At 43.8% G+C, this 23,561-nt stretch overlaps 2 protein-coding genes across 8 annotated transcripts in view; one reads left to right on the forward strand and one right to left on the reverse strand.

The window, feature by feature from the left end:
- Positions 1-1,836: 1,836 nt before the first annotated feature.
- On the reverse strand, positions 1,837-6,514 carry RPS27A (ribosomal protein S27a). Its single transcript, XM_048518500.1, has 6 exons — positions 6,444-6,514; positions 6,277-6,351; positions 4,640-4,694; positions 3,791-3,876; positions 2,547-2,678; positions 1,837-2,020 (listed from the first exon to the last, which is right to left on the reverse strand). The coding sequence occupies exons 2-6, from the start codon at positions 6,322-6,324 to the stop codon at positions 1,871-1,873; spliced, it is 471 nt and encodes a 156-aa protein (XP_048374457.1). The 5' UTR covers positions 6,325-6,351; positions 6,444-6,514; the 3' UTR covers positions 1,837-1,870.
- Positions 6,515-6,788: 274 nt separating this feature from the next.
- CLHC1 (clathrin heavy chain linker domain containing 1) overlaps positions 6,789-23,561 on the forward strand; it is a 32,951-nt gene continuing 16,178 nt past the window's right edge. For 2 of the 7 annotated variants that reach the window (XM_048518420.1, XM_048518456.1), the window contains exons 1-5: positions 6,789-6,838; positions 9,279-9,551; positions 12,727-12,914; positions 15,612-15,742; positions 18,090-18,291. In XM_048518420.1, coding sequence (XP_048374377.1) covers positions 9,369-9,551; positions 12,727-12,914; positions 15,612-15,742; positions 18,090-18,291 — 704 coding nt within the window. In that variant the 5' untranslated portion in view covers positions 6,789-6,838; positions 9,279-9,368. The other 5 variants (XM_048518439.1, XM_048518422.1, XM_048518430.1 and 2 more) reach the window with 5 other exon arrangements.

Here is a 23,561-nt window from a genome sequence, read left to right on the forward strand (position 1 = left end):
AATTCAGGCCACCTTCATCTAAATGTGATACAGCTTTCCTTATGACATGTTCTGTATATAGATTGAGGAGACAGGGAGATAATACATCCCTGTTTGCTATCTTTGCCAATTACAAACCATTCCGTTTCTCCATATTCTGTCCTTCAGTAGCCTCTTCTTCAGAGTACTATTATACTATCACACTAAAAAGCTTTCTTTTTATCTATAAATGACATATTGACCACTGATGGAAGGGCAAGAGAGCAACAGGGAAATCATCCCCCCCTTAAAAGTGGCTCCTTTTCTAAAAATGATTGAAGATACAATCATAGCTCTCTAGCCTCTATTTAGGGGTGCCCTAAAGAAAAAGGAATATTAACTTCACACAGTGAGCAGAGTGGCAGGTGAGGCGTCTTGCCCGCAGCTTTCTTAACCAAGTCCTGAATGTTCTGTGCAGATGGTACATTTAGAAACACACAGAATGTGCTAAACTGTTAGTTCAAATGTTATCTTCTTACCACTAATCAACAGAAGAGTTGGATTTATATCCACCAACCTCTCTCTCTTGTAAGGAGACTCAAAGGGGCCTACAAACTCCTTTCCCTTCCTCTTTCCATAACAGACACATTGTGAGGTACGTGAGACTGTGAGAGTTTTGAGATAACTCTGACTGACCCAAGGTCAGCCAACAGAAATGTAGGACTGGGGAAACCAATCTGGCTCACCGCCATTCATGTGAAGTTGTGCAAAATCAGACTTGGTTCTCTAGATTATAGAGTCTACCTGTTTTTAACCACTACACCACTCTAGTTCTTGTTGACTGTTGTGTGTTTCCAGGCTGTGTGGTTTCACACACATCATGGCCATACAACCTCGAAAACCCACAACAGCCAGTTGATTCCAACTGTGAAAACCTTCAACAAGTCAATACATAAAGTTATCCAGCCTTTCTCCACATCCCATACTTACTATCATTAGAGTGGAAATGGTAATTCCAACACTTAAACCTAATGTGTCAGGTTGCCAAACACCCTCATTTATAAAACAACATCTGCTGGGAATATGTCATGGAATGTGTGCAGTCCCTGAGAACCGATTGGACAGGTAAAGCCAGAAAACTGGTGTGAATGGAAAATTAATTGTACAACAACGGAATGGAGACAATAATGCACACTGTTTCTAACATACCAAAGGAAATTCTGCACAGGAAAACTGGATCTACAATCAAGGAAGTCAACTAAGTCTAAGAAAACTGAGGTTCTGTTTTGATATTATCCATGTGGACCAACCAAGAATATTTATACTTCATTTACACTTCAGGTTGCTCATCCTATCCAACAATATCACACCCCAGGGTTCCCAGACCCAGTTTAAGAAACACTGTTCTTATGACTGCAAGATGAGGCATGTGCATACCATTTCCAACAGCCAGGGAAATGGAACTGTATGTTACATAAAATAAACAAAGATAAGGGCAATAATAGAATTCAACTTCACTGCAGATTTTTGCTTTTAAAGGGAAGCATCTGCTAGCTCCACAAGCTGCATATTTGCTACCCTTCTCAACTGCTTGAAATCCAAGGAAATATAATGCACAACACTTAGCCTTCCATACGGCATCAGAAAGTATTTACAACATCAGAGCTCTGCACTTCAGTTCTTAAGTTTAGTACAGCAGTTGGGTTAACGCTGTCTCCTATATGCTATGCAGCATAAGAGCAACAAGATTGTGAGGCAAGATGTCCCTTCCACAGTCCTTTGCGTCTAGCCCACCGTTCCCGCACCTTCGTCCCCTCTGCACTTCTGTATTGTACAACTCCCACCCACTTAATTGCCCTCATGTAATCACAGATACGGTAACATTTAAAGGTTTTTATTACAAGAGACACATTTACTTGTCTTCTGGCTTGTTGAAGCAGTATGTCAAACAGCACTTGCCACAATAGTGCCTGTCAAAGTGACTGGCCATAAACACTCCAGCCCCACATTCCTCCGAAGGGCACTCTCGCCGCAGGCGGCTGATTTTCCCATTTTCATCCACCTGTGGGAAGAAAAACATGATCAACCGCACTGCATTACCCCTACTACGACTTTCAAATATGGAAGCCCAGCTTTTGAAGTCATAACCACCCCAGAGCTCAAGTTGTTAGTTCACTTTTCTACAGCAGTGTAGTGTATTGGATTGTGTTTGTGATTGTAGTGAGGGATACCCAGCTTAACCATAATACCATGAAACCAGGGGCCTAATCTAGCTGTCTGGGTTGTTTCAGGATAAAGTCTAAGAGAGAATAATATATAAAGCTGCTAGAGGTCTCCACTGGGAAGAAAAGTAAGAAATAAGCACCTGAATTTAATCCAGTATGACTACCCTGACTAGCAGTATGAGTCAGTTGCCCTGATGCATTAATTTGCCTCTTCTGATTATCTGCTGTGGTTATGAACAGGCTCATGAGACAGGTAGACCATCTGAATAAGACTGGGACATATTCTAGTTTCATAGCTTGCCTGCATATGCAAATACCTATTCCTACCATTGCACCTCAGAAAACTAATGAAGTTGTTCTTACCTTGTAATATTTAAGGACAGCAAGCTTCACCTTCTTTCTTTTATGCTTGTTCTTCTTAGGGGTGGTGTAAGACTTCTTCTTCCTCTTCTTTGCACCACCACGAAGTCTCAGCACAAGGTGAAGAGTAGACTCCTGTTTTTAGGAAACAAATTTTGTTAAGAGAAAAGGGATGCACATGATTTTGATTATTCAGGAGTAACAGCTAGTGTTGGGAGGCTTAGTTATTTGTTTAGTTGAAAAGCTCACTAGATGATGTACGGTTGAAGGCATTCACAGCTGGAAACTAGCTGTTGTGGGTTTTCTGGGCTGTGTGGCCATGGTCTGGTAGGTTTCGCTCCTAACATTTTGCCCACATTCATGCAGATAAACACATCTTGCTGTGACACACCTCTGAAGATGCCAGACATAGATGCAGGCAAAGCCTAAGGAGCAAAAACTACCAGACCATGGCCACACAGCCCAGAAAACCCATAACAGCCAACTCAGTAGATGGCCTTGGACAAATCATTCAGCCTAATCTATCTCAAAGGATGGTTGTGAGGAAAACACCATTACTGCTTCTCTGTAGAGGGTGATAAGTGTAAAAAGTACAAATAATTACTTACAATCAGCACCTGAAACAAATCAAATGCTGGCTGCTGTTAACAGATAATTCCAATGACTATTTAACATAACTGTAATAAAGCATAATCTTTTAAAATCTCACATCTGCTAAGCTCCCCACTTGTTTTGAGGGGATCTATTTGGATTTAGAAATTTCAGAATCAGTTCTGCATGCTCCAGGCTTGCTATATGCTCATGTAATTATGCAAGTGTTAAGCCTCCAGTTTGTGCCTACTGAAGTTGTATTGCCCTCTTAAAGATTAAAAAGTTAGATTCTGGGGGAGCACAGACACACAAGAACGCCCACCTTTTCATACACAAACCAATTCCCATATCATTGTAACAAGGAATGTGTGAGCAGTGCCGTAGGTATAGATTTTTAATGCGGTGGGTTCGGTGACTCAAGGCTTTCTGGCTGTTCCATTCCATGCATCGTTTCAAGCTGGACATGTAATGGGAGGGGTTTGAACCCAAGAATCCCCCCTTTTCCTACGTCCCTGTGTGTGGGAATACCATCACCATTGTTCCTTTTGCCTAGTGGAAGGTAAATGGGGACATCCTCACTCAATAAGATTAAAGCATGCATCTTTAATGTACTAGTTCAGCAATTTACTGTATCAAAATACAGAGAAGGCAGACACCTTTTGGATGTTATAATCAGATAGGGTGCGCCCATCTTCTAATTGTTTGCCAGCAAAAATCAGTCGCTGTTGGTCAGGAGGAATTCCTAGGTAAAGAAAAAAACAGTAGATCAGTTTACTAACTGCCACAAGAAGTAAAATAAGGTCAAAACATGCCAGACATGGTATCACTCTAGTCTCAGGTTTGCTGTTTCTTTTCTAAAAGGAACAGGGCAACAATTTGAGTCCCTAATAATGGGGAACCACTGTTGTCAGAACAAAAAAAATCCTTTCGGCTGACAATTCTGATCATTTGCATCTAACACCTCCACATAATCATGCTATAACATTTAGACTAGTGTTCATGAAAGGTTCATAAATATTTTAGATAGGCACCCTACTTGCCTTTCGAGAGATAGGGAAGTTCCCAGTGTTCTATTTGAAATAGCAAATTGGGATGATTGTGAGCTTTCTATGAGACAGGAATTTGCTTTCCCAAGTGTTTTCAATTAATTCAGAAGCCAGAATATGTGAATGGAAAAGTTAATATACTCTGAGAAAAATTACCCTGAATTTTAACATCAAATTGTTACGCAGTCTTTTAATTACTTTTGAAGAGAGTATTGAACAAATTTCCAGAACATCTCCAGATCATTAATAAACTGATTATAATGCATCAAAGCAATACCAACCAGCCTCTTTCGTTCCAGTTACATGTCAGTCTCATAGCTTTCAACTTGCTCTGAAGTATCCACGGTCAGGACTGCATATTAAGTTTCTGTTTAGCAAAAAGCTGAAAAGCTCTACCCTCTACTGAAAGCATACTACAAATATAAGAGTGCGTAATCTTGGTTCTGCAGTGAAACCTACCTTCCTTGTCCTGGATTTTGGCCTTGACATTTTCTATAGTATCAGAGGGTTCAACCTGTCAGAACAGAAGTCAGCAATTAAACACTTGACAAACCTATAGCCCCTTTCCATCAACTGTGGAACAGCATATGTACATTCTGTATCTTTGAGTATTAATGAAAACAATTCTAGCTTAAAAGCATAATACTGCACATCTGTAGGCACTATCAGAATTGGAGTCTGATTCTATTCATGTTTACTCAGAAGTGAGCCTGATTCGGCAGGTTTCACTTCACATGTAAAAATGGGATCGAAACAGAAAGCAGAGACTTTCCAAGAGGCATTTGCTATAAGGAAAACAGTAACCCCAGGAAGGACAAACATAGTCCAGACTATCCCAAGGCACAGAGAACTGGGCAAAAGGCCAATGGTGGATATGTAGCCAACATAACCTATGTAGACAACAGTGAGAACATCCCAACAATAAAGCAAGCGACAAACTATGGGTGGGATCCAGTGACCTTTCCATAGAATGTGCTGAAAGTTGCAGATCTTTCTTGCACATCCCCACAAGTAACCATTCCAGGCGACTCAACACCTATATGAACTAAAAAACATGGCTCAGAGGCTATAATAGGGAGGTGGGGGGGGGGGGGGAGAGCACCTTTTCTGTCTCCTCTGTCTGGACAGGTCTGCATACAAAAAAGGGAGGAAAGCAATTTAATCCTCTTCCCTGCTGCAGCCTCCCTGCTCATGGGGTTGTTGGTTCATGTGCGTCTTGCAACCTTGGGAATAAACTTTACCAGGGTCTGAAATGGCTGCTGGTGGGAGGGGAATAGGGGAAAAATATAGTCTTCTTACAAAGAAAAATAATACAAATACGTATCAATGCAACCTATTTATTTTACTAAGAGTTTTAGTCCCCATTTAGATCTTTTAAGATACTGGTAGACTGTTTGTACCTGGAAGTCACCCTGAGCCCACAAGGGGAAGGATGATCTATAAATAAAACGAGTTAATCAATCAACAAAAACTTTCTCAATAGTACCACCTCTGATTCTCTGCCTCCGACCCCAACTCCTCAAAACTTTAAGACAAGGAAGGCCTTTGGCCTATTTTTTGGCAAGAATGATTTCTAGCTGCATACAATAATATTAGCTAACATTCTTCCTGTGCTGTGTCAACGCTATCAAAATTCAGACAATAATAATTTCAAATCAGAGACTTAAAAAAAAATCCTGAAGTTGCCCTACAAAGCAGCTATGGTTAGTACCAAAGAAGACTGTTGAAAGGGACTATGGAGGTATACGTCTACCAACAGGTAACAGCCGCGATGGCCAGTCAAAACCTTCAAGTTCAGGAGCACTGCAGGGGGGGGGGGGCGGGGAGCCGGTGGCGAGAGGCTCTAGTCTCACTACACCGCCTGCAGACCTTCCCAGGGCACCCAATCCAGGATTTAGTTTGCTCTGGAAATGCTCTTCTGGTTGCACACTGCCATTCTGGATTATTAAAACTGGGCCGGGAGCGGGGGGGAGAGCCTGAAAGGTAAAGGGCCTGAAATCGATTCAAATGCCAGGCCTGCAGCTCAGCCTCTCCTTCACGGCCCCCGACCTCGGCCGGTGACTCCCGGCTTTCGTTTACGTCCCTCGTTCCCTCACCTCGAGGGTGATGGTTTTCCCGGTCAGAGTTTTCACAAAGATCTGCATGGCGGCGGCCGTCGGCGTCGCTCGCACCTAAGGAGGCAACGAAGGGAGAAAAGACGCCGGTGAGGACACGTAGAGACGCCTTGGGAGGAAAAACGTGAAAGAACGACGGAAGAACTCACCAACGGCCTCCTCGCGGAATGGCGGACGCCGGAAAGAGAACGCGGCTCCCCCTCGCACGGGGTTTCCGGAGCTGTGGAGAAGGAAAAGGCAGGGCCTCATTGCGGGATGTGGGACTACAACTCCCGGCATGCATTGGCGCTGATAGTCATTGGGAGGCATGATGGGAGTAGTGGTTCTTGAAAACTGTGGCGCTCACAGGCGGTAGGTCCAACGCCCCGCCCCCCTCCGCGGTCAGAGGCTTTTCGAAAACCTTTTCGGAAGTTGTAATCAGGCGAGCGACAAAAGAAGCGAGAAACCGCATTTCCCATAAGGCACCGGCTCTGCCCCCCCCCACTGGCGTGACTTTCTTGGTTACGACCAACAGAGTCCCTGGGGATGTGGGGAAGAGTTACCGGTAGGAGGAAATCGTGTCGCTCACAAACTCTGGCAGGCTGTAGATTCAGAACTAATGCAATATTGTAGCATCGATGAACACTCCCTGGTGGTTATTATATTTGATTGTAAACGACTGAGGCTAAATAGGCGATGTCCCACAGTCCTGCTGTTCAAGAGTATATTATCCGTGTTAGTGTGTTGCAGCAAAAATAAACGGGAGTCTGGGAACACCTGAAAGGCTAGTCAAATTTTATCCCCACAAAAGCTTCAGTCCCCAAGAAATCCATTACTCTTTAAAGGTACCCGGTGATATTCTTTCCTTTTCTATGGAAAGCGGCTGTGGCGAAGAAGCATCTCGCAATCCAGTCCAACCCACTGTGTGAAACCCCAAGCCTTACCTAAAGGCTTCGTTTTTCTGGGAGGATATTTGAGAAGGTTGGTGCTTTCTGTGCCGACGCTGCTGTTCAGTGTTCCTTACATTATAACCTTTTGAAGCCAGTGAAGAAGTTGAGGAAGGAAAATAGTTTGCCAGGGCCAACTCACTGGAACACCCAGTTTCAGCTATGGATGAAGCATATGGGCCTGACGCAGCCAGCTGCTAATCTGTCATCTGTAGTATTTCTGGCAATCCTAAACAGATCTGCTTGGAAGTAAGTCCCATGTTAAACAATGGAGCTTACTCCCTGGAAAGGGTTTTCCAAGATTCCAGACAGTATCTGATGTATCCCATTTACCTCTCATATTTATCTCATTTACCTCTCATATATCCAAGTAGTACTGTTGCTGTCCCACTTACATTTAATTCTAATTGTTGATAAATAAGTAGTTACCTTATTGCTGTGGGCATATTTCCTTGAAAAATATGTATTTAATTTGGAAAAAATGTATGCCATGTCTGCAAGGACTCTGGCTTTAATAACATTCCCTTACCAAAATTTAGTTCAAAGTGGTTCTGATTTGGTAACCTTTAATATAATCCTGTAAAGCAGGCCAGTATTATTATCTCCATAATTTGAACAGGGAATGTAACGGTCAGAATTTTGGGGGCATGTAGATTTTTTTTTATTTTTCATGTGACTCAGCCAAGGACCCAAACTTCTAAAAACCTCTGTAGCATTGCTGTTACTCTGTCACCTGACAGGGTTTTAAAAAAAAATTTAAAACATAATCAAAGAAATCCACTATTTAGGGAAAATGCCCAACACACGGCATGGACAGATGGAGTGAGAAATTTCTAAAAAGAATGGAATGAAAAGGTTAGAAGTGATTTATTATAAAATGAAATCAGAATTTATGCAGCATTTCCAGGTAAAAAAACAGAAAACAAATACAGCAAAAATGAATTATAAAGATTAAAATACAAGTTCCCTTCCCAGCAAGTGCTGCTTGGTCTTAAAGTCTGATAGGCAACAAACCTTTTGTTCATTATAAAAGTGCTTTTGTTCTAGATGTATTCAGAACAAAGAAGCCAGCAAGAAACAGAAATTCATCCTACCTAAGCTCAGGTCTAAAAATACAGAACATGTCTTCCTTCCAACACCAGAAAGCTACTGAAATCTGTAACTGGTGCCTTCCAGGGTCTTCCCCTTGAGTAGGAATACAAGCCTAAGTGAGGGAAAGGATGACTGCCAGTTAGGTTAGACAAAGTAAGTATCCCACTAAAATGTTTCAACCTGATGCAGATTAAAGCAGTTTTGAAAAGGTGCACCTTTATAAGCCACTTCACATTCCCTATGAAAGGATCCGGGCACACTATGATACATTTTCTGGCATTCGTCTCTTCTTAGCATACCATGGAAGGGGAGAGGCATTTAAAGCTCCTGCTAGACAAGAAGGAATTCTAAATGTTCACATTAGCAAACTGAGATTAGAAGGGGGAATTTGGTGTAGAACAGACAAAATAAAGCGATTCTGATCAACTACCCAAACTTTAAAAATTTGGCTAATAAAAGTTATGTCTCTTCAGTGCCCTGTGGCGCAGAATGGTAAGCTGCACTACTGCAGCCAAAGTCTGCTCACCACCTGAGTTCGATCCTGCTGGAAGTCGGTTTCAGGCAGCCAGCTCAAGGTGGACTCAACTTTCCATCCTTACAAGGTTGTTAAATGTGTGCCTAGCTTGCCAGGGGTAAAGTGTAGATTGTAAGCATAGCCTTCCTTCTAATGTTGTAATGTGATGTCACCCAGTGGATCATCAATGACCTGACACTTGCACAGAGACCTACCTTTACCTTTTACCTCTTCACTGCCTCATTCCTCTGTGGGCTTCCTGAAGGCCATTATATGGCCCTGCTGAGGTTTAATTCTTTCTAGCTCATAGCATAGTCCATTATCCACTATTGTAACCAGCACTCTTAATCTACAGCGCATTCGACGTGACTCTCCTAGAATAAAGAGCGGGAGAATTCCCTCCAGATCTCTTCATGTTTCCAACTCTTTTAACAGTGACATCTTTCTTTTAGGCTATGACTGAAGCATTTCTTCCATTCAGAGACGACTGACCAGAGCCTACACTTTCTTCCTGCAATGGAAACCTAGCTGGCTTCTCTACCATGCCAAAAGCCAACGTCAAAGTGAGCAAACATTCAGTACTGCCTCCCATCATCCCTGAGAGGGAGACGAAGTTTCTTGAGAACATCCAGAAATTCATTGTTTCAGAAATTGAGAAAGTAGGCTGTACCGAGGCAGGGCCTGCTGAGGAGTATTACGTCATATACAGAAATGTGTTTGAAATGGTAACTGTCCATTGCTACTAATATGAACTACTCTGGATGAATGGATGTGATCCTTGTGGCCCTGGGATACTAGTTTTGTTCCCACTGAAACTTAGGATGATGTAGCATTTGCGTGCAGATCTGTTTTACATGAGTGATATCGTTAATCCTAACCCTGTAAAGTTGACTGCTGTTGTTATCTCCACATTTCAGGCAGAGGGGCTGATAGCTTGATTAAGTCTGCCTAGTAAGGTCAGAACTGAGGCACAATATGGCTTAGTGGTAGAGCATCAGCGCACAGCAGATCCCAAGGATCAATCCCCTATATCTCCAGTAAGGAGCAGATTGTAGCTGAGAACCTGGAGAGCTACTGCTCTCTCTAAATATACCATACTGACTTTTGTGGGCCAATGGTCTAATTTAGAAGAAAAGCGAAGAAAAACAGGGGCTACAAGGAACATGTCAGCAAACCAAAGCAGGGGAACAGATACAAGGCGACTGGCGACAGCTTTATTGTCATGTACAGCCTCATCTCATTTAATTGTTAAAGCTTCATCATGGGGATCGGAGTTCTTTTTGCTGAATCTCCCCACAGCAATATCCCCCTCAGGAAGCATTAATAGCAAAACATGCAGGGGCTGTACATGATCATACAGCTATCTCCGGTCACCTTGCATCTTTTTTGTTCTTTTTTTGTTTGCTAATTCAGTATAAAGCATTTTCATGGGTGGTGAGCCAGGTACTTGGTGACAAAATGCTCCATGGCTTCTGTAGGCAAAATACTTATTGAGTTCATGACTGGATTTTTCCAGGGCTTCTTACAGACAGATATAGTAGTCCTGTGGTGTCCTGAATGGGATAGAGAAGGAAAAAAGGTTTAACCCTTCCACTCTCATGTGTTTTCAACCAATAGTTCTCTTTCCCAGTACTATTCTTATCCTTGGAAGCAGGCACAGGCAAGCTAAACTTCCCCTTATTTACAGAGCAAACAGTTTAATGTGGCTGGTACTTGACTTTTTTAAATACCAGAAAGATCCATTGACAGATCTCCCAGTGTTCTGACTAGTCAAACCATTGACTTCAATGCTGTTGTACCAATTCTAGATGAAACTGGTGTCTTCCAACATATTTAAAGAGGAAGGCTCATTTTAAAAATCAAGATAACTTTAGTGATATGTTTGAAGAAACTGATGTACCTATGATAATATCAGTGTAAAGAAATGTGGACTGAACTTTTTTTGAAACTTCCTCAGCCCTAGAATATGTTTCAGTTCTAGGCCTTGGTCCTGAAATGTATGAAGTAATAAACAAGTTGGTGCCTCTGATTACAATAAGCCCCTTTCCGCACGGGCGGAAAAGAGCACCCCAGGGACGCTAAAAACAATGTCCTTGGGGAGGGGTTTGCACAGCTGCTGCTGCTGCATTGCAGCAGCGCCAGCCTCGCAACCCCTGAGCGGCACTAAAATGCTGCTTCCGAACTTCGCTCCCTGAGTGAGGTTTTTCGGAAGCAGTGCACGGCAGCGGCTGGAAGGCGCCATTTCCCCCGCACCATCCCTGAATGCCTACCTCGTCTCCTGGCTTCCGGCTCATCACAGAGGCCAGGGGACATGCCCCCCTGGCCTGCGGCTCCAGAGCTGTCGCTCCAGCCTGCGGGGGGAGGGGGGTGTCCCCTGGCCTCTGCGACCTGCCAGAAGCCAGGAGACGAGGTAGGCATTCAGGGACGGCGCAGCCTGTGCGAAGGCTGTGCCGCTGCCTGCCGCCCTCCTGGAACCGTCCGTGGAAACGGTCCCGGGGGGTGGTGGTGTCAGCATTGTTTATGCCGATGCACCCCCGCATCGTTGCCGTGCGGAAAGGGCCTTAGATTGAGTAAACACAGCCTAGTCCCTAAACATCTGACATGAAGAGGAGAAGAAATGACTTCAAACATGTTCTGTGAGCACCTTTGAATGCAGCTGTTTCCCACTCAGAAAATGTCTGAGAATGATTTTCATACTGAGACTTTACTCATTTCACTGGGAAAAAGTGTTACTACTGCAAACATCTTTCTGTGGCACACCTGGGGTACACTAGCCTGTACCCCAGGCACTAGCCTGTACTGTGTTCATTGTTTGGTCAGCAACCAGTTTTGCGAACAAACTATTCCAGGCAACAACAGAGATCAGTTTACCTGGAAAAAAATGGCTGCTTTGGAAGGTGGACTCTATCTTCCAAAACCCTGCCTTCCCCAGGCTCCACCCCCCCCCCCAAATCTCCAGTTATTTCCCAATCCAGAGCTGGGAACCCTATGTACAACCTGTTCCCAGGTAGGTAGGTAGGTAGGTAGGTAGGTAGGTAGGTAGGTAGGTAGGTAGGTAGGTAGGTAGGTAGGTAGGTAGGTAGGTAGGTAGGTAGGTAGGTAGGTAGGTAGGTAGGTAGGTAGGTAGGTAGGTAGGTAGGTAGGTAGGTAGGTAGGTAGGTAGGTGCAAATCTTTTGGGTTATACCAGCAACTTAGAGCCCCATCTATGCTGGCAATTAAAATCATCAATAGTACGTAGGTAGTCTGGCAAAGTGCATTGATTTGAATGTGTTCTTTGTATCTGGGGTTGGATCCAGAGTAAATTGACTGTTTCCACCTTCCCGCTGCCTCTAATTGCTCTGAGACTTCATGCATGTTTACTCATTCATTTTCTTTTTTTAAGCAACAGTGCTTCTTAAGTCATTCCTCAGGAACAGTATTTCTCAGAGGTAAGTAGTGGGCTGCAGTGGGAGGGGGAAGCAGGAAAATGTCATTCTGCCACTGGAAAATTTTGTCTAGTTCCAACCAATTCGTAAAATTTAAAATAAGAAATTCTGTTGCTTAGAAAAAGAAAATGAATGAGTAAACATGCATGAAGTCTCAGTGCAATCAGAGGACTAGTGGAAGGCAGCAGTCCTAGGCATAATTACTTAGAAGTATGTCCCAATGAACAATAAGCTTTACTTCTGAGTAAACATGCATATGATTGGCCAACATGCATTTATCATAATAGGATTTACTTCTGACTAAATATGCATGGGGTTATTCTATTGGGCCCTTGGAGAGGTGAGGTTTTGGCTTGCCCATCAAGGTTTTATCCTCTGCGCAGAGATTTTGGAAAGGAATGTTTGCTTATTTTGTTTGTGAAATTGTTATAAATCAGCAATGGCAAATGTCCAGTCTCCCTATTGTTAACCCAGATAATTGAGCATGTCAAGGCATATAAGAACATCCTGACTACAATCAAGCAGGAATACGATGCCTTTGTAGAAGCATTAAAGAAAGGCCAGAGAACTGCATTCTGTCTTCGTGGAAGATTAAAAGTGTTAGCATGTGAACCTACAACTCTCATGTATTACAAGAAGAGAATTACAGAACTGGAAGAGACGTAAGGGACCTTATCTTTTGTTTTTAACTATAGAAAGGCTTGCCTTATAGAAAGACTTTATAGAAGAACCTCATATAGAAAGACTTGCAGCTGAGCAGCTGGGGACCAGCATCCAGAAAGGTAACAGACAAGTGAGATGCTACCCCCATGGGCATGCTCCCATTTTGCCCTTGTCTGGCTGCACCCAAGGTTGACTGATAGTCAGCTGCAAGAGTCTGGGCACAGCTAGAGGGGCAAGTGGTTGCCCTTATAAATCAATTGAAGGGGGCCCAGGAGCATGGGTGGGGGAAGGCTTACAAGGTCAGATTACATTGGTGGGTGGGGGAGGCTGAGACCAGGAATACATGACTGCCACAACCAGGTGCCCCTCCCTGTGTTGGGGGGCCTGGCCCCTTCAGCCCAATTCCTGTCCCTGTAACCACTGTGTCACCTCATTTCAGGGGAGGGTGCCCCAGTGAAGCAGCGGGAAAGAAGTACCAAGTCATGGCTACACAGATGGAACAGGGCAGTTACAGGATGACCGGGAGCTAGGGCAAGCTGGAGCTGGCAGGGGCTGGGCCAGTGGGGGAATAGCGAAGGTCCTGGCAGGTGGCAGGCTATTTGAGAGTGCACACGGCATCCATTCCTCGGTTGTCCAGGGAGCACCAGGCAACCCCATGAGGATTGTGAATGACCCCACCAACTAGAAGGTTCCTTTCTGATAGGAAGTAATCTGCGGTCAGGCATCAAGGACCCCAGCTCACCCAGTGGGGGTGAGAGGTGGTGGCTGGTCAGGGAGGAGCCTGTCACCAGTAGGGGGCCCTGGCAAGACCATGACCCCTCACAGGGCTGCCAGCAGGGTGAACAAGATGGCGACTTGAACCTCTGGGCAGCTGGACAAAATGGGGATATAGGCAGTGGCATAGCCCGACATCAGGACAGATCCTTGGGCAAGCCTACAACACTCCCTCGCCCAGGAGGTGTTACGGGCACCACAGCAACTGCACTCCGGTGCCAAGAGTCACCAGAAGGAATGACTGCCAAGAGCTGGTTCCCACTGGCCAGGGTCCTCCTCATCCCAGTGGCCCCTCAACCTTTGCAGATGTTGATGAACTGCCAAGAAAGGGATGGGGTGGCCAGAATGCTGGGGTGACTAGTATCACTGTGGAAGCATGTTATTGGCCATGATCATGGCTAGCATCCACATTCATTTGGCTGTCGCCCAGGAGATTGATCTGGCTAACCTGTGTGGGAAGGGCACCAGGCAAGGGCTTTTGCTGCCGAGGCACAGATCGGGGTTTAGCGTCATCCAAACTTAGAGGTTCTACTCGGCAGGATGTGGGGGCCAGGACCTCCATACTATAGTCAAGGGAATCACCATCTGATCGGGGGGCGGGGAGGGTCTTGGTGCCTCTGCATGGGGTATTCCTATCCCCCTGTTTTGGGATTGTTTTGGATTTTACTGTGAAATGGCAAAAGCCACTTGTCAGTGATCTTTAAAGGGCATTTGAAGTGAACTGAAACTATTTATTCAGTTCATGTATGCCCTGCCTTTCTCCACAATGGTGACCCAATGCAGCCTTTATCATTCTACTCTCCTCCATTTTATCCTCAACAGTTGTGAGGTAGGTGTGCTGTGAGAGTGTGACATTTGAGAGTGGCAGCCAGTGGAACTCCTGTGCTTTGCACAAGTGGGGATTTGAATCTGAGGTCTCCCACAAGGAAGCCCTGTCGTACGCTTAACACCCTTAAACACCTACAGCATCCACACTGGCTCTCCAATTTCTTTCTACAATTTATAAATTACATTAATGATTAGAATAGTAGCAATAAAAACTCCAGCTCATAAAAACTGCAGTGCCAGGAGCATAAAACAATAGAGGGCAACAAAATATGCTTGTAAATGAAGGTTTCTCCCGTTCAGGGGAGCATTAGTGTTTTAAAAGCACAGGATGACTGTGGAAAGATGCATGCAGTTTCAGAGTCTGGCTGGACTGGCTCTTCAAGAGAACTGTGAACTGCAGCTTTCCCAAATGAATTAACAGGAAAGAAAAAGAAACAAACATAGGATGCTTTCTTGTTGCTGAAATTTTTATTTCCCCCCTCTGAAACACTTAAGTTACATTTTACCACATCTCCAATAGGTAGAGAGATAACAAACTACTCTTCCTGTAGGTAGAGAGGTAAGAAACTACCCTACCAACCCTGTTCCTTTGAATGAAGGACTTGTCCATTAAAGCTTTTTCTCACTCAACATTTTAATTCCAAATCCCCAGTGAAAGATTCAAAGCTAAATAATCTGCACAAGAAGTGCAAGGTTAAGAAACAGCATAGTGTTCTGGTTAAGAGCATCCACTGTTTTTGGAGGAGCTTTGTGTTTGATTCCCCACTCCTCCATATGAACCCTGCTGGGTGACCTTGGGCTAGTCACAGTTGTCTCAGAATTCTCTCGGACCCACCTACCTCCCAAGGTGTCTGTTGTGGGGACAGGAAGAGAAGGCGATTGAAAGCCACTTTGAAACTCCTTAAAGGTAGAGAAAACCATTTAAAGGGTATGAAAACCATTTCGTTGTCTTAAAATAAGAACAACTGCAAGAATCAAATATATCAAAGCTCCTCACAAATCCCCTACTTCAAAAGCCAGTCTCCTGAGGCACCTGTCTGTATGAATGAGGCAGAATTATCCTGAAGCAATTCTATAAATAACTTCTTTTTTAGGATAAAGAGAACTCAGAGAAATTCTGAAAGAATTGAAAACTTAATACAGAAAATAAGAATATTTAGAACACCACCTGCAACTGAAGCTCCACCTCCATGTAGAAAATTTGACCCTTCTAAGGCCTTACCAGGTAAGTAATTCAAAATGGAAAATTTATTTTGTCTGAGTTTAGATAAGGACCAGCCACTCCATCTTCCTGTTTCTTAACGGTACCCAACCAGATGCCTGCAGAGGAGAGCTCACAACGAGCAGAAGTCAACAGCTGCCTCCTGCTTTTGTCTTCCAACAAATTGTATTTTGTAGCATACTCTCTGTAAACATGGAGGATTCATTTAGAACAGTGATGGGCAACCTTTTGAGCTTGGTGTGTTAAAATTCGCCAAAAAACCAAGCATAACTTGGGTGGTGTGTCACTTTGAGAAAAAAACCATAATTTCACAATATTTATAGTTTAAATAACAAAAATGTATAATTGTAATATATAACTGTATTTAATAAACCAAAAACTAATTATTTAACTTACCTGCTTAGTGACTTCTTTGTTCATCTGTTAGTTGGTTTCTTTTGTTGGTTTTGATATTATTTAACTTGCGTGGGGTGCCATGAACTAAGATAAGCGAGGGGGAGGGGGAATTCTTTAACTAACCTGCCTATTAGTGACTTTTTTGTTGCTGAATTTCATTGGCTAAATCTTCAATTTAAGATTGGTATTTTGTACACTTCAAGCCCAAGCAAGCGCTTGTAGAGCTTTTTACAAATTTAAGGATGGAATTAGATTGGATCTTATAAAAGTGTAGCTGCCTGGAAATGTATTCCTTCGTTTCATCCTCACTTTTTTTCAAGAGCTGGGAATGATTAGTTTCAAAATGTCTATTTATGTTCCATGTTCTGCTTACTACCGTTTCAGTATATAGAACGCAAAATGATCTGCCATTTTTTTCTATAATGCCATACATCTCAGTCCATGTCTCTTGAAAGGGTCAGCTACTGCTACTACCACTTCCTTTACTTAACCTTGGTTTTTTATTTTTTGGGTTCTCCATCGGGGGAGCAGTGACAGAAGATAGAATTATAGATAGCCTGTTAGCCCTGCAGGCAATTAGGGGTTAACTAGCCTAACTGACCATAAGATGGCATATCTTTTAGGAAAGGGCAGGGTTAATAAGCAGAAATAGGGGTTAATAAGGATGCACAACAGTAATAGTGGTGAAATGGAGTCTGCACTATACTGCAAGATGGAGTTCCTTATGTAAATTAAGATGGCTGCCATTATTTCTCATGGTGGGAAACTGCACCCATAGCACAGGCCCTTGCCTCTCCCAGCCTCCCCCTCACTTATCTCAGTAATGATAGTCAATTAGAAATCCACGACACCCCAGAACAGCAGATTGGATGATGGTTGCTGTGGTTATGTGGTTGCTGATAATGGCGATCACAGGGCCCCCAGAGATGTGTCCCCTGCGGTATTCCACTGCTCCCTGCTCTGCCAGCCAGAAGTGAGGTCAAAGATCCCCTAAAGGCCTAACCGGAAGTCCCAGAACTAGACGCTCTGTGCCAGAGTTCTGTTGTTTTGGCCTACAGACCTCCAGCACAGAGTGTCTACCCTACACTACAGCAAATGTTATATCCTCGGCTACTGCACCTGGCTGTGCAGGAACAGAGGATTAAACATTCTTCTTGGCATGCGGCCCCATACTTCTCTGTATGTGGCCGCATGCGGCAGTGTGTCATCGAAAATGGCTACGTGTGTCAGTGCTGACACGCGTGTCATAGGTTCGCCATCACTGATTTAGGATGATCCTTGTATGGCTAGACTGTGGCTTGGGGATAGTTCCCCTTTGGCTGTGGTGTGGTGCATTGTTGTCCTAAGAACTGTGGGTTTCAACTACAATCTCTTTAGCAAACTGTTTTGAGGAAGCGCTGGGGATGAGGATAGGTATGGGGAGTAGCAAGGCAAACCTTTCCCAAGATAATCTGCTGGTGTCAACCCTTCTTCCCTCCTTCCTTTCTTCTACATTCTCACCTGCTGTCTGCAATGCTTTTCTCTCTTTCTGCCCCCACCTTTCTCCTCAAATGTGGAGCCAAAGGGTCTTTCAACATTCTGCCCTTTTTTATCCTCACAACAACCTTGTCAGAGGTAGGTTAGATGAGAGTGGGTGACAGACCCAAGGTTACCCAGAAACTTCTGTGGGAGAGTGGAGATTCAAACCTGCTTCTCCAAGATCCTAGTCTAACAATCTGCAACTCTGTCACAGAGTTGACTGAGTATGTGAGTGTGTCTTTCAGCACTGTGATACGCTTGGCCTTTTCCCTTTAAGAAGTGGCAGGATCGCAGGATTACTTTAAGTTTTGATCATTAAAGCTACCACAACTTTGATTTTATTTTAACTACAGTAGGCTCTCAAGCTTGAATTCTCTGAATAGTTGGTGTGCTGATGGCAGTCTTGTGGAAAGTTTTGTTCTTCCTTCCTTGACAGGCCTCAACCATAAAGATTCCTTCAACATGGATGCCCTTGCTAAGCACCTTGCTCATCTGGAAAAGCGGATGCTAGAGCTGAAGGATGACATGTTGACAAAATATCTCCCCGTGGAGAACATGGCTGTTATTGAAGAGCAGCTGCATCATGCCCTGAACCGGCGAGATACGTTGGAGGCAGAGAATGGGGAGCTGAGGCATTGGTATAGTGGTTCTATTTGCAACATATGTTTGCCTTTCCTTAAGGTGGGCTCGGTGGGATATCATATCACCTGCCCTTGCTACTGAATAACTTGAATTGCCATACTGATCCAGTGCTCTGTGCTTACAATAGAAGCCAAGACTTAATGGTGCCTGAAGTTCTGTGTTCAATCTTTGGTACTTCAAGTTAGAGAATCCTGTGAAGCCCAACTAGGGAAAGACCCTGGGCCAAGCCACTATGGATGAAACCCTCAGCAACTGGTTGTCTCACCCAGAACATGGTCTCTTTTATTCAATGGGAAGGGCCCATAAGTTTAGAACTCATGCCTATAAGGATTAAGTCCCCAGTCTGTCCCATTCAGGATGATGTTGAACAATACATTACTATGAAATTGCTTATTGGGTAGCAGTACTAGAAACCCCAAATTGCAGGGGATGTTTTAAAAGTTAATTCAGGCAGTAAGATTTTACAGAAATGGTAGCTATTCCCACCCATATATATTCAAATAATATGAATTTATTAATACATTTGTTTGATTAATCACCAACTGTCCTATGGAATCTAGAATTCCTGGTATAGTTTTGAAAAAATGATCTCTTTTCACAAAACCATTGATTCAGACAATGAATATCTCTGTATGGGAAAGACTTGCAAATCTACCAGAACATAGGATATGAATTGATCATGAGGTAATAAATTGTAAATCATGTGATGAATCAGGGCAGAGAAGTTCAGTTGGAAGGTTTGCTTAAGGTTTGAAGACTGAAGTTTGGAGGGGGCAAAAAGAAATAGAACAAAATGTTCAGGATCAAGGAAATTAGGGAGGCCTATGCCACAATCCTAAACAGAACTACACCCTTGCCATCAGTGGACTTGGAATGGTATAAGACTTTAAGGATTTCATGGCAAGTCTTGTGAACAGTCTGATGAGTCAGCCACATTCGCCCAGCCTCTCTGATCCATTATGCATTGAACGCTTACTTTGAACTCTTCTCTTTGCAGTGGGCTTGTAGTCAGAGGTGTATCTAGGTGGCAGAGGGGTCATTTGACCCAGGCACCATTCACCTGGTTCACATAGAGGCATATTTTGGCCCAGATCTCAGCCGAACTTCCCCTGCCCCGCCGCTGCCTCCCCCTCAATCCCCCCCCTTTTCCTCCATCTGAGCAGTGCTGGCCAGCAACACACTGGAGACAGGGATCCCTGGCTTTGTTCTTGTCCCCAGTGTGTTGCCTCTGGTGCTGCTCAGAGGAAAAGGTTTGTTGGGGTTTTTTGTGAGGGCGGCAGGTGGGGGGGGGGGAGTTCAGCAGGAAGCTCAGAGGAGTGCAGGGAGTTAACCCGGGTGTTGGGTGTGGCACCCAGGGTTTTCCTCAGGTGCTGTTTTGTAACAGTAGGCCACTGCTTTTAGTGGACTGTCCTTGCATTTCTCTGATTACATGCAAGTAGGCACTCACTCCTACCACAGAGCTTTTCTGCAAAGAACTATCCTGGGCCTGTTTCCCTAAATTCCTTGCATCAACTAATCCTTAAAGGCATAGATCTCATTGCAGCTCTCAAGATTGCTGGCTTAGCCCTTTCAGGTGCACTTACGTTGGTATTACTGTTCCAAAAATAATTTCCCCCCCAAATTAAAGAGGCAAAGCAATTCCCTGGACCACAGGATGCTCAAGAAGGGGAAAGTCCTAGAGCTGATGTTCACTCTCCTTTCCCTTCCCCTCCACACACATACACACACTTGCTGCTTCTGCAGCCGCTGCTGAAGGAGAGCCTTGTTATTTTGGAACACTCTCAGTTATTATTATATCAATATCTCAATATACCAATATGAGAATTAGAGGTTGGTGTGTTTTGGCTAAGCCCATGTGGGTGAGCTTCTTTTCTGTGACTTGAAAGGGGTGGGGAGGGGGAAGGCATGGATCACAGTGCGAGGGAGTGGGAAGGCTGACTATGGGCAGAGGGAAGATATCCACAGCAGAGCTGTGCTGACTGACAGATCTCTCCCATTCTGGCAGTAGTACAAATTAAGAATCCATGCACAAAGTGGGTCTAAACATAGGGAGAGACTAAGAAGTAGAAGTGGAGCTTGAGGAAATCTGACCATATAAGAAATCCATTTTATCCCCAAATAGGTGAGGTAGGTGTGCTGTGAGAGTGTGGCTGGCCCAGAGTCAGCCAGTGAACTTCTGTGGCACAAGTGGGGATTTGAATCTGGGTCTCCCCAAAACCTGTCCGACGCAACACCCTTAAGCACTACATCACACTGGCTCTCCAATTTCTTTCTACAATTTATAAATTACATTAATGATTAGAATAGTAGCAATAAAAACTCCAGCTCATAAAAACTGCAGTGCCAGGAGCATAAAACAATAGAGGGCAACAAAATATGCTTGTAAATGAAGGTTTCTCCCGTTCAGGGGAGCATTAGTGTTTTAAAAGCACAGGATGATTCGTGGATGTATGCAAAGCTTAGAGTCTGGCTGGACTGCCTCCCTTCAAGAGAATCATTGTGAACTGCAGCTTTCCCTATAAAATGAATTAACAGGAAAAGAAAAAAGAACAAACATGGATGCTTTCTTTGTTGCTGGAAATTTTTATTTCCCTCCCCCCACACTTAAGCTACATTTTTTACCATCACATCCTGGGCTAGGTAGAGAGATAACAAACTACTCTTCCTGTAGGTAGAGAGGTAAGAAACTACCCTACCAACCCTGTTCCTTTGAATGAAGGACTTGTCCATTAAAGCTTTTTCTCACTCAACATTTTAATTCCAAATCCCCAGTGAAAGATTCAAAGCTAAATAATCTGCACAAGAAGTGCAAGGTTAAGAAACAGCATAGTGTTCTGGTTAAGAGCATCACACTCCATTTTGGAGAACTGTGTTTGATTCCCCACTCCTCCATATGAACCCTGCTGGGTGACCTTGGGCTAGTCACAGTTGTCTCAGAATTCTCTCGGACCCACCTACCTCCCAAGGTGTCTGTTGTGGGGACAGGAAGAGAAGGCGATTGAAAGCCACTTTGAAACTCCTTAAAGGTAGAGAAAACCATTTAAAGGGTATGAAAACCATTTCGTTGTCTTAAAATAAGAACAACTGCAAGAATCAAATATATCAAAGCTCCTCACAAATCCCCTACTTCAAAAGCCAGTCTCCTGAGGCACCTGTCTGTATGAATGAGGCAGAATTATCCTGAAGCAATTCTATAAATAACTTCTTTTTTAGGATAAAGAGAACTCAGAGAAATTCTGAAAGAATTGAAAACTTGATACAGAAAATAAGAATATTTAGAACACCACCTGCAACTGAAGCTCCACCTCCATGTAGAAAATTTGACCCTTCTAAGGCCTTACCAGGTAAGTAATTCAAAATGGAAAATTTATTTTGTCTGAGTTTAGATAAGGACCAGCCACTCCATCTTCCTGTTTCTTAACGGTACCCAACCAGATGCCTGCAGAGGAGAGTTTCACAACGCAGCAGAAGTCAACAGCTATTCTGCTTCTTTGTCTTCCAACAAATTGTATTTTGCAGTATACCTCTGTGCTATGGAGGGATTCCACTTTAGAACAGTGATGGGCAACCTTTTGTTTCTTTGTGTAGTTAAAATTCGGCCAACAAAACCAAGCATAACTTCGGGTGGCAGGCTCACTTTGAGAAAAAAAACCATAATTTCACAATATTTATAGTTTAAATAACAAAATGTGTACTTGTAGCCATATATACCTGTATTTAATAAACCAAACCACTCATTTAACTTCTTACCCGCTGAAGTGACTTCTTTGTTCATCTGTTAGTTGGTTTCTTTTGTTGTTATTTTGAGTATTATTTAACTTTAAGTGCGTAGTGCCATGAACCAAGATAAGTTTAGGGGAGGGGGGGGAATTCCTTTAATCCAACCTGCCTATTAGTGACTTTTTTGTTGCTGAATTTCATTACTACATAACCTTCAAATTTAAGGATTGGTATTTTGTATACCTCAAGCCCAAGCAAAGCTTTGTAGAGCTTTTACAAATTTAAGGATGGAATTAGATTGATCCTATAAAAGTGTGTATTGCCTGGAAATGTATTCCTCTGCTTCATCCTCACTTCTTTTCAAGAGCTGGAACAGATTAGTTTCAAAATGTCTATTTATGTTCCATGTTCTGCTTACTGCCGCTTCAGTATATAGGTCTGTCGATCTCGCCATTTTTTCTATAGTACGCCATACATCCTAGTCCATGTCTCTTTGAAAGGGTCAGCTACTGCTGCTACCACTTCCCTTTTACTCTAACCTTTGGTTTTTTATTTTGGCTCCTCCACCTGGGGAGCAGTGATGGAAGATAGGAATTGAGATAGCCTGTTAGTCCTGCAGGTACTGAAGGGTTAACTAGCCTAACTAACAAGCAAGATGGCATATCTTTTAGGAAAGGGGTAGCATAAGCAGAAATAGGGTTAATAAGGATGCAACATAATAGTGGTGGAAATGGAGTCTGCACTATACTGCAAGATGGAGTTCCTATGTAAATTAAGATGAAGCTGCCATTATTTCAAGTGGTGGGAAACTGGCACCCATAGCACAGGCCCTTGCCTCTCCCAGCCTCCCCTCACTCTATCTCTAGTAATGATAGTCAATTAGAAACCACTATGACACCCCAGAACAGCAGATTGGATGATGGTTGCTGTGGCTGGTTGCTGATAAATGGCGACTAGGGCCCCGAGATGTGTGTCCTCTAAGCGGCATTCCACTGCCCTGCCTCTGCCAGCCAGAAGTGAGGTCAAAGATCCCCCCCCTAAAGGCTCAACTGAAGTCCTCTGCAGAACTAGACGCCTGTGCCAGAGTTCTGTTGTTTTGGCCTACAGACCTCCAGCACAGAGTGTCTACCCTACACTACAGCTAATGTTATATCCTCGGCTACTGCACCTGGCTGTGCAGGAACAGAGGATTAAACATTCTTCTTGGCATGCGGCCACATACTTCTCTGTATGTGGCCGCATGCGGCAGTGTGTCATCGAAAATGGCTTACTGCAAAGCCGGGGTGATGACACGCTGCAGGTCATAGGTTCAACCTGCCACTACCTCGATTTAGGACATCCTTGTATGGCTAGGATCGTGGCTTGGGGATAGTTCCCCTTGGCTGTGGTGTGGTGCACGTTGCTAACCTAAGAACTGTGGGTTTCAACTGCCAATCTCTTTAAAACTGTTGTTTTGAGAGGAAGCGCTTGGGATGAGGATATGGGGAGCAGCAAGGCAAACTCTTCCCAAGATAATCATCCGCCAGTGCCAACCCTTCTCTCCCTC

The sequence above is a fragment of the Sphaerodactylus townsendi genome, linkage group LG01 (genome assembly GCF_021028975.2).
Source record: "Sphaerodactylus townsendi isolate TG3544 linkage group LG01, MPM_Stown_v2.3, whole genome shotgun sequence".
Classification (NCBI taxonomy): Eukaryota; Metazoa; Chordata; class Lepidosauria; order Squamata; family Sphaerodactylidae; genus Sphaerodactylus; species Sphaerodactylus townsendi.

Excerpts from the sequence above, each read along its gene's own strand:
- RPS27A (XM_048518500.1), bottom strand. The coding sequence starts at position 6,324 with ATGCAGATCTTTGTGAAAACTCTGACCGGGAAAACCATCACCCTCGAG. Across the intron at positions 3,877-4,639 it reads CAAAATCCAGGACAAGGAAG|GAATTCCTCCTGACCAACAG; the intron begins GTAGGTTTCACT and ends TTCTTTACCTAG. Across the intron at positions 2,679-3,790 it reads CTGATTATAACATCCAAAAG|GAGTCTACTCTTCACCTTGT; the intron begins GTGTCTGCCTTC and ends TCCTAAAAACAG.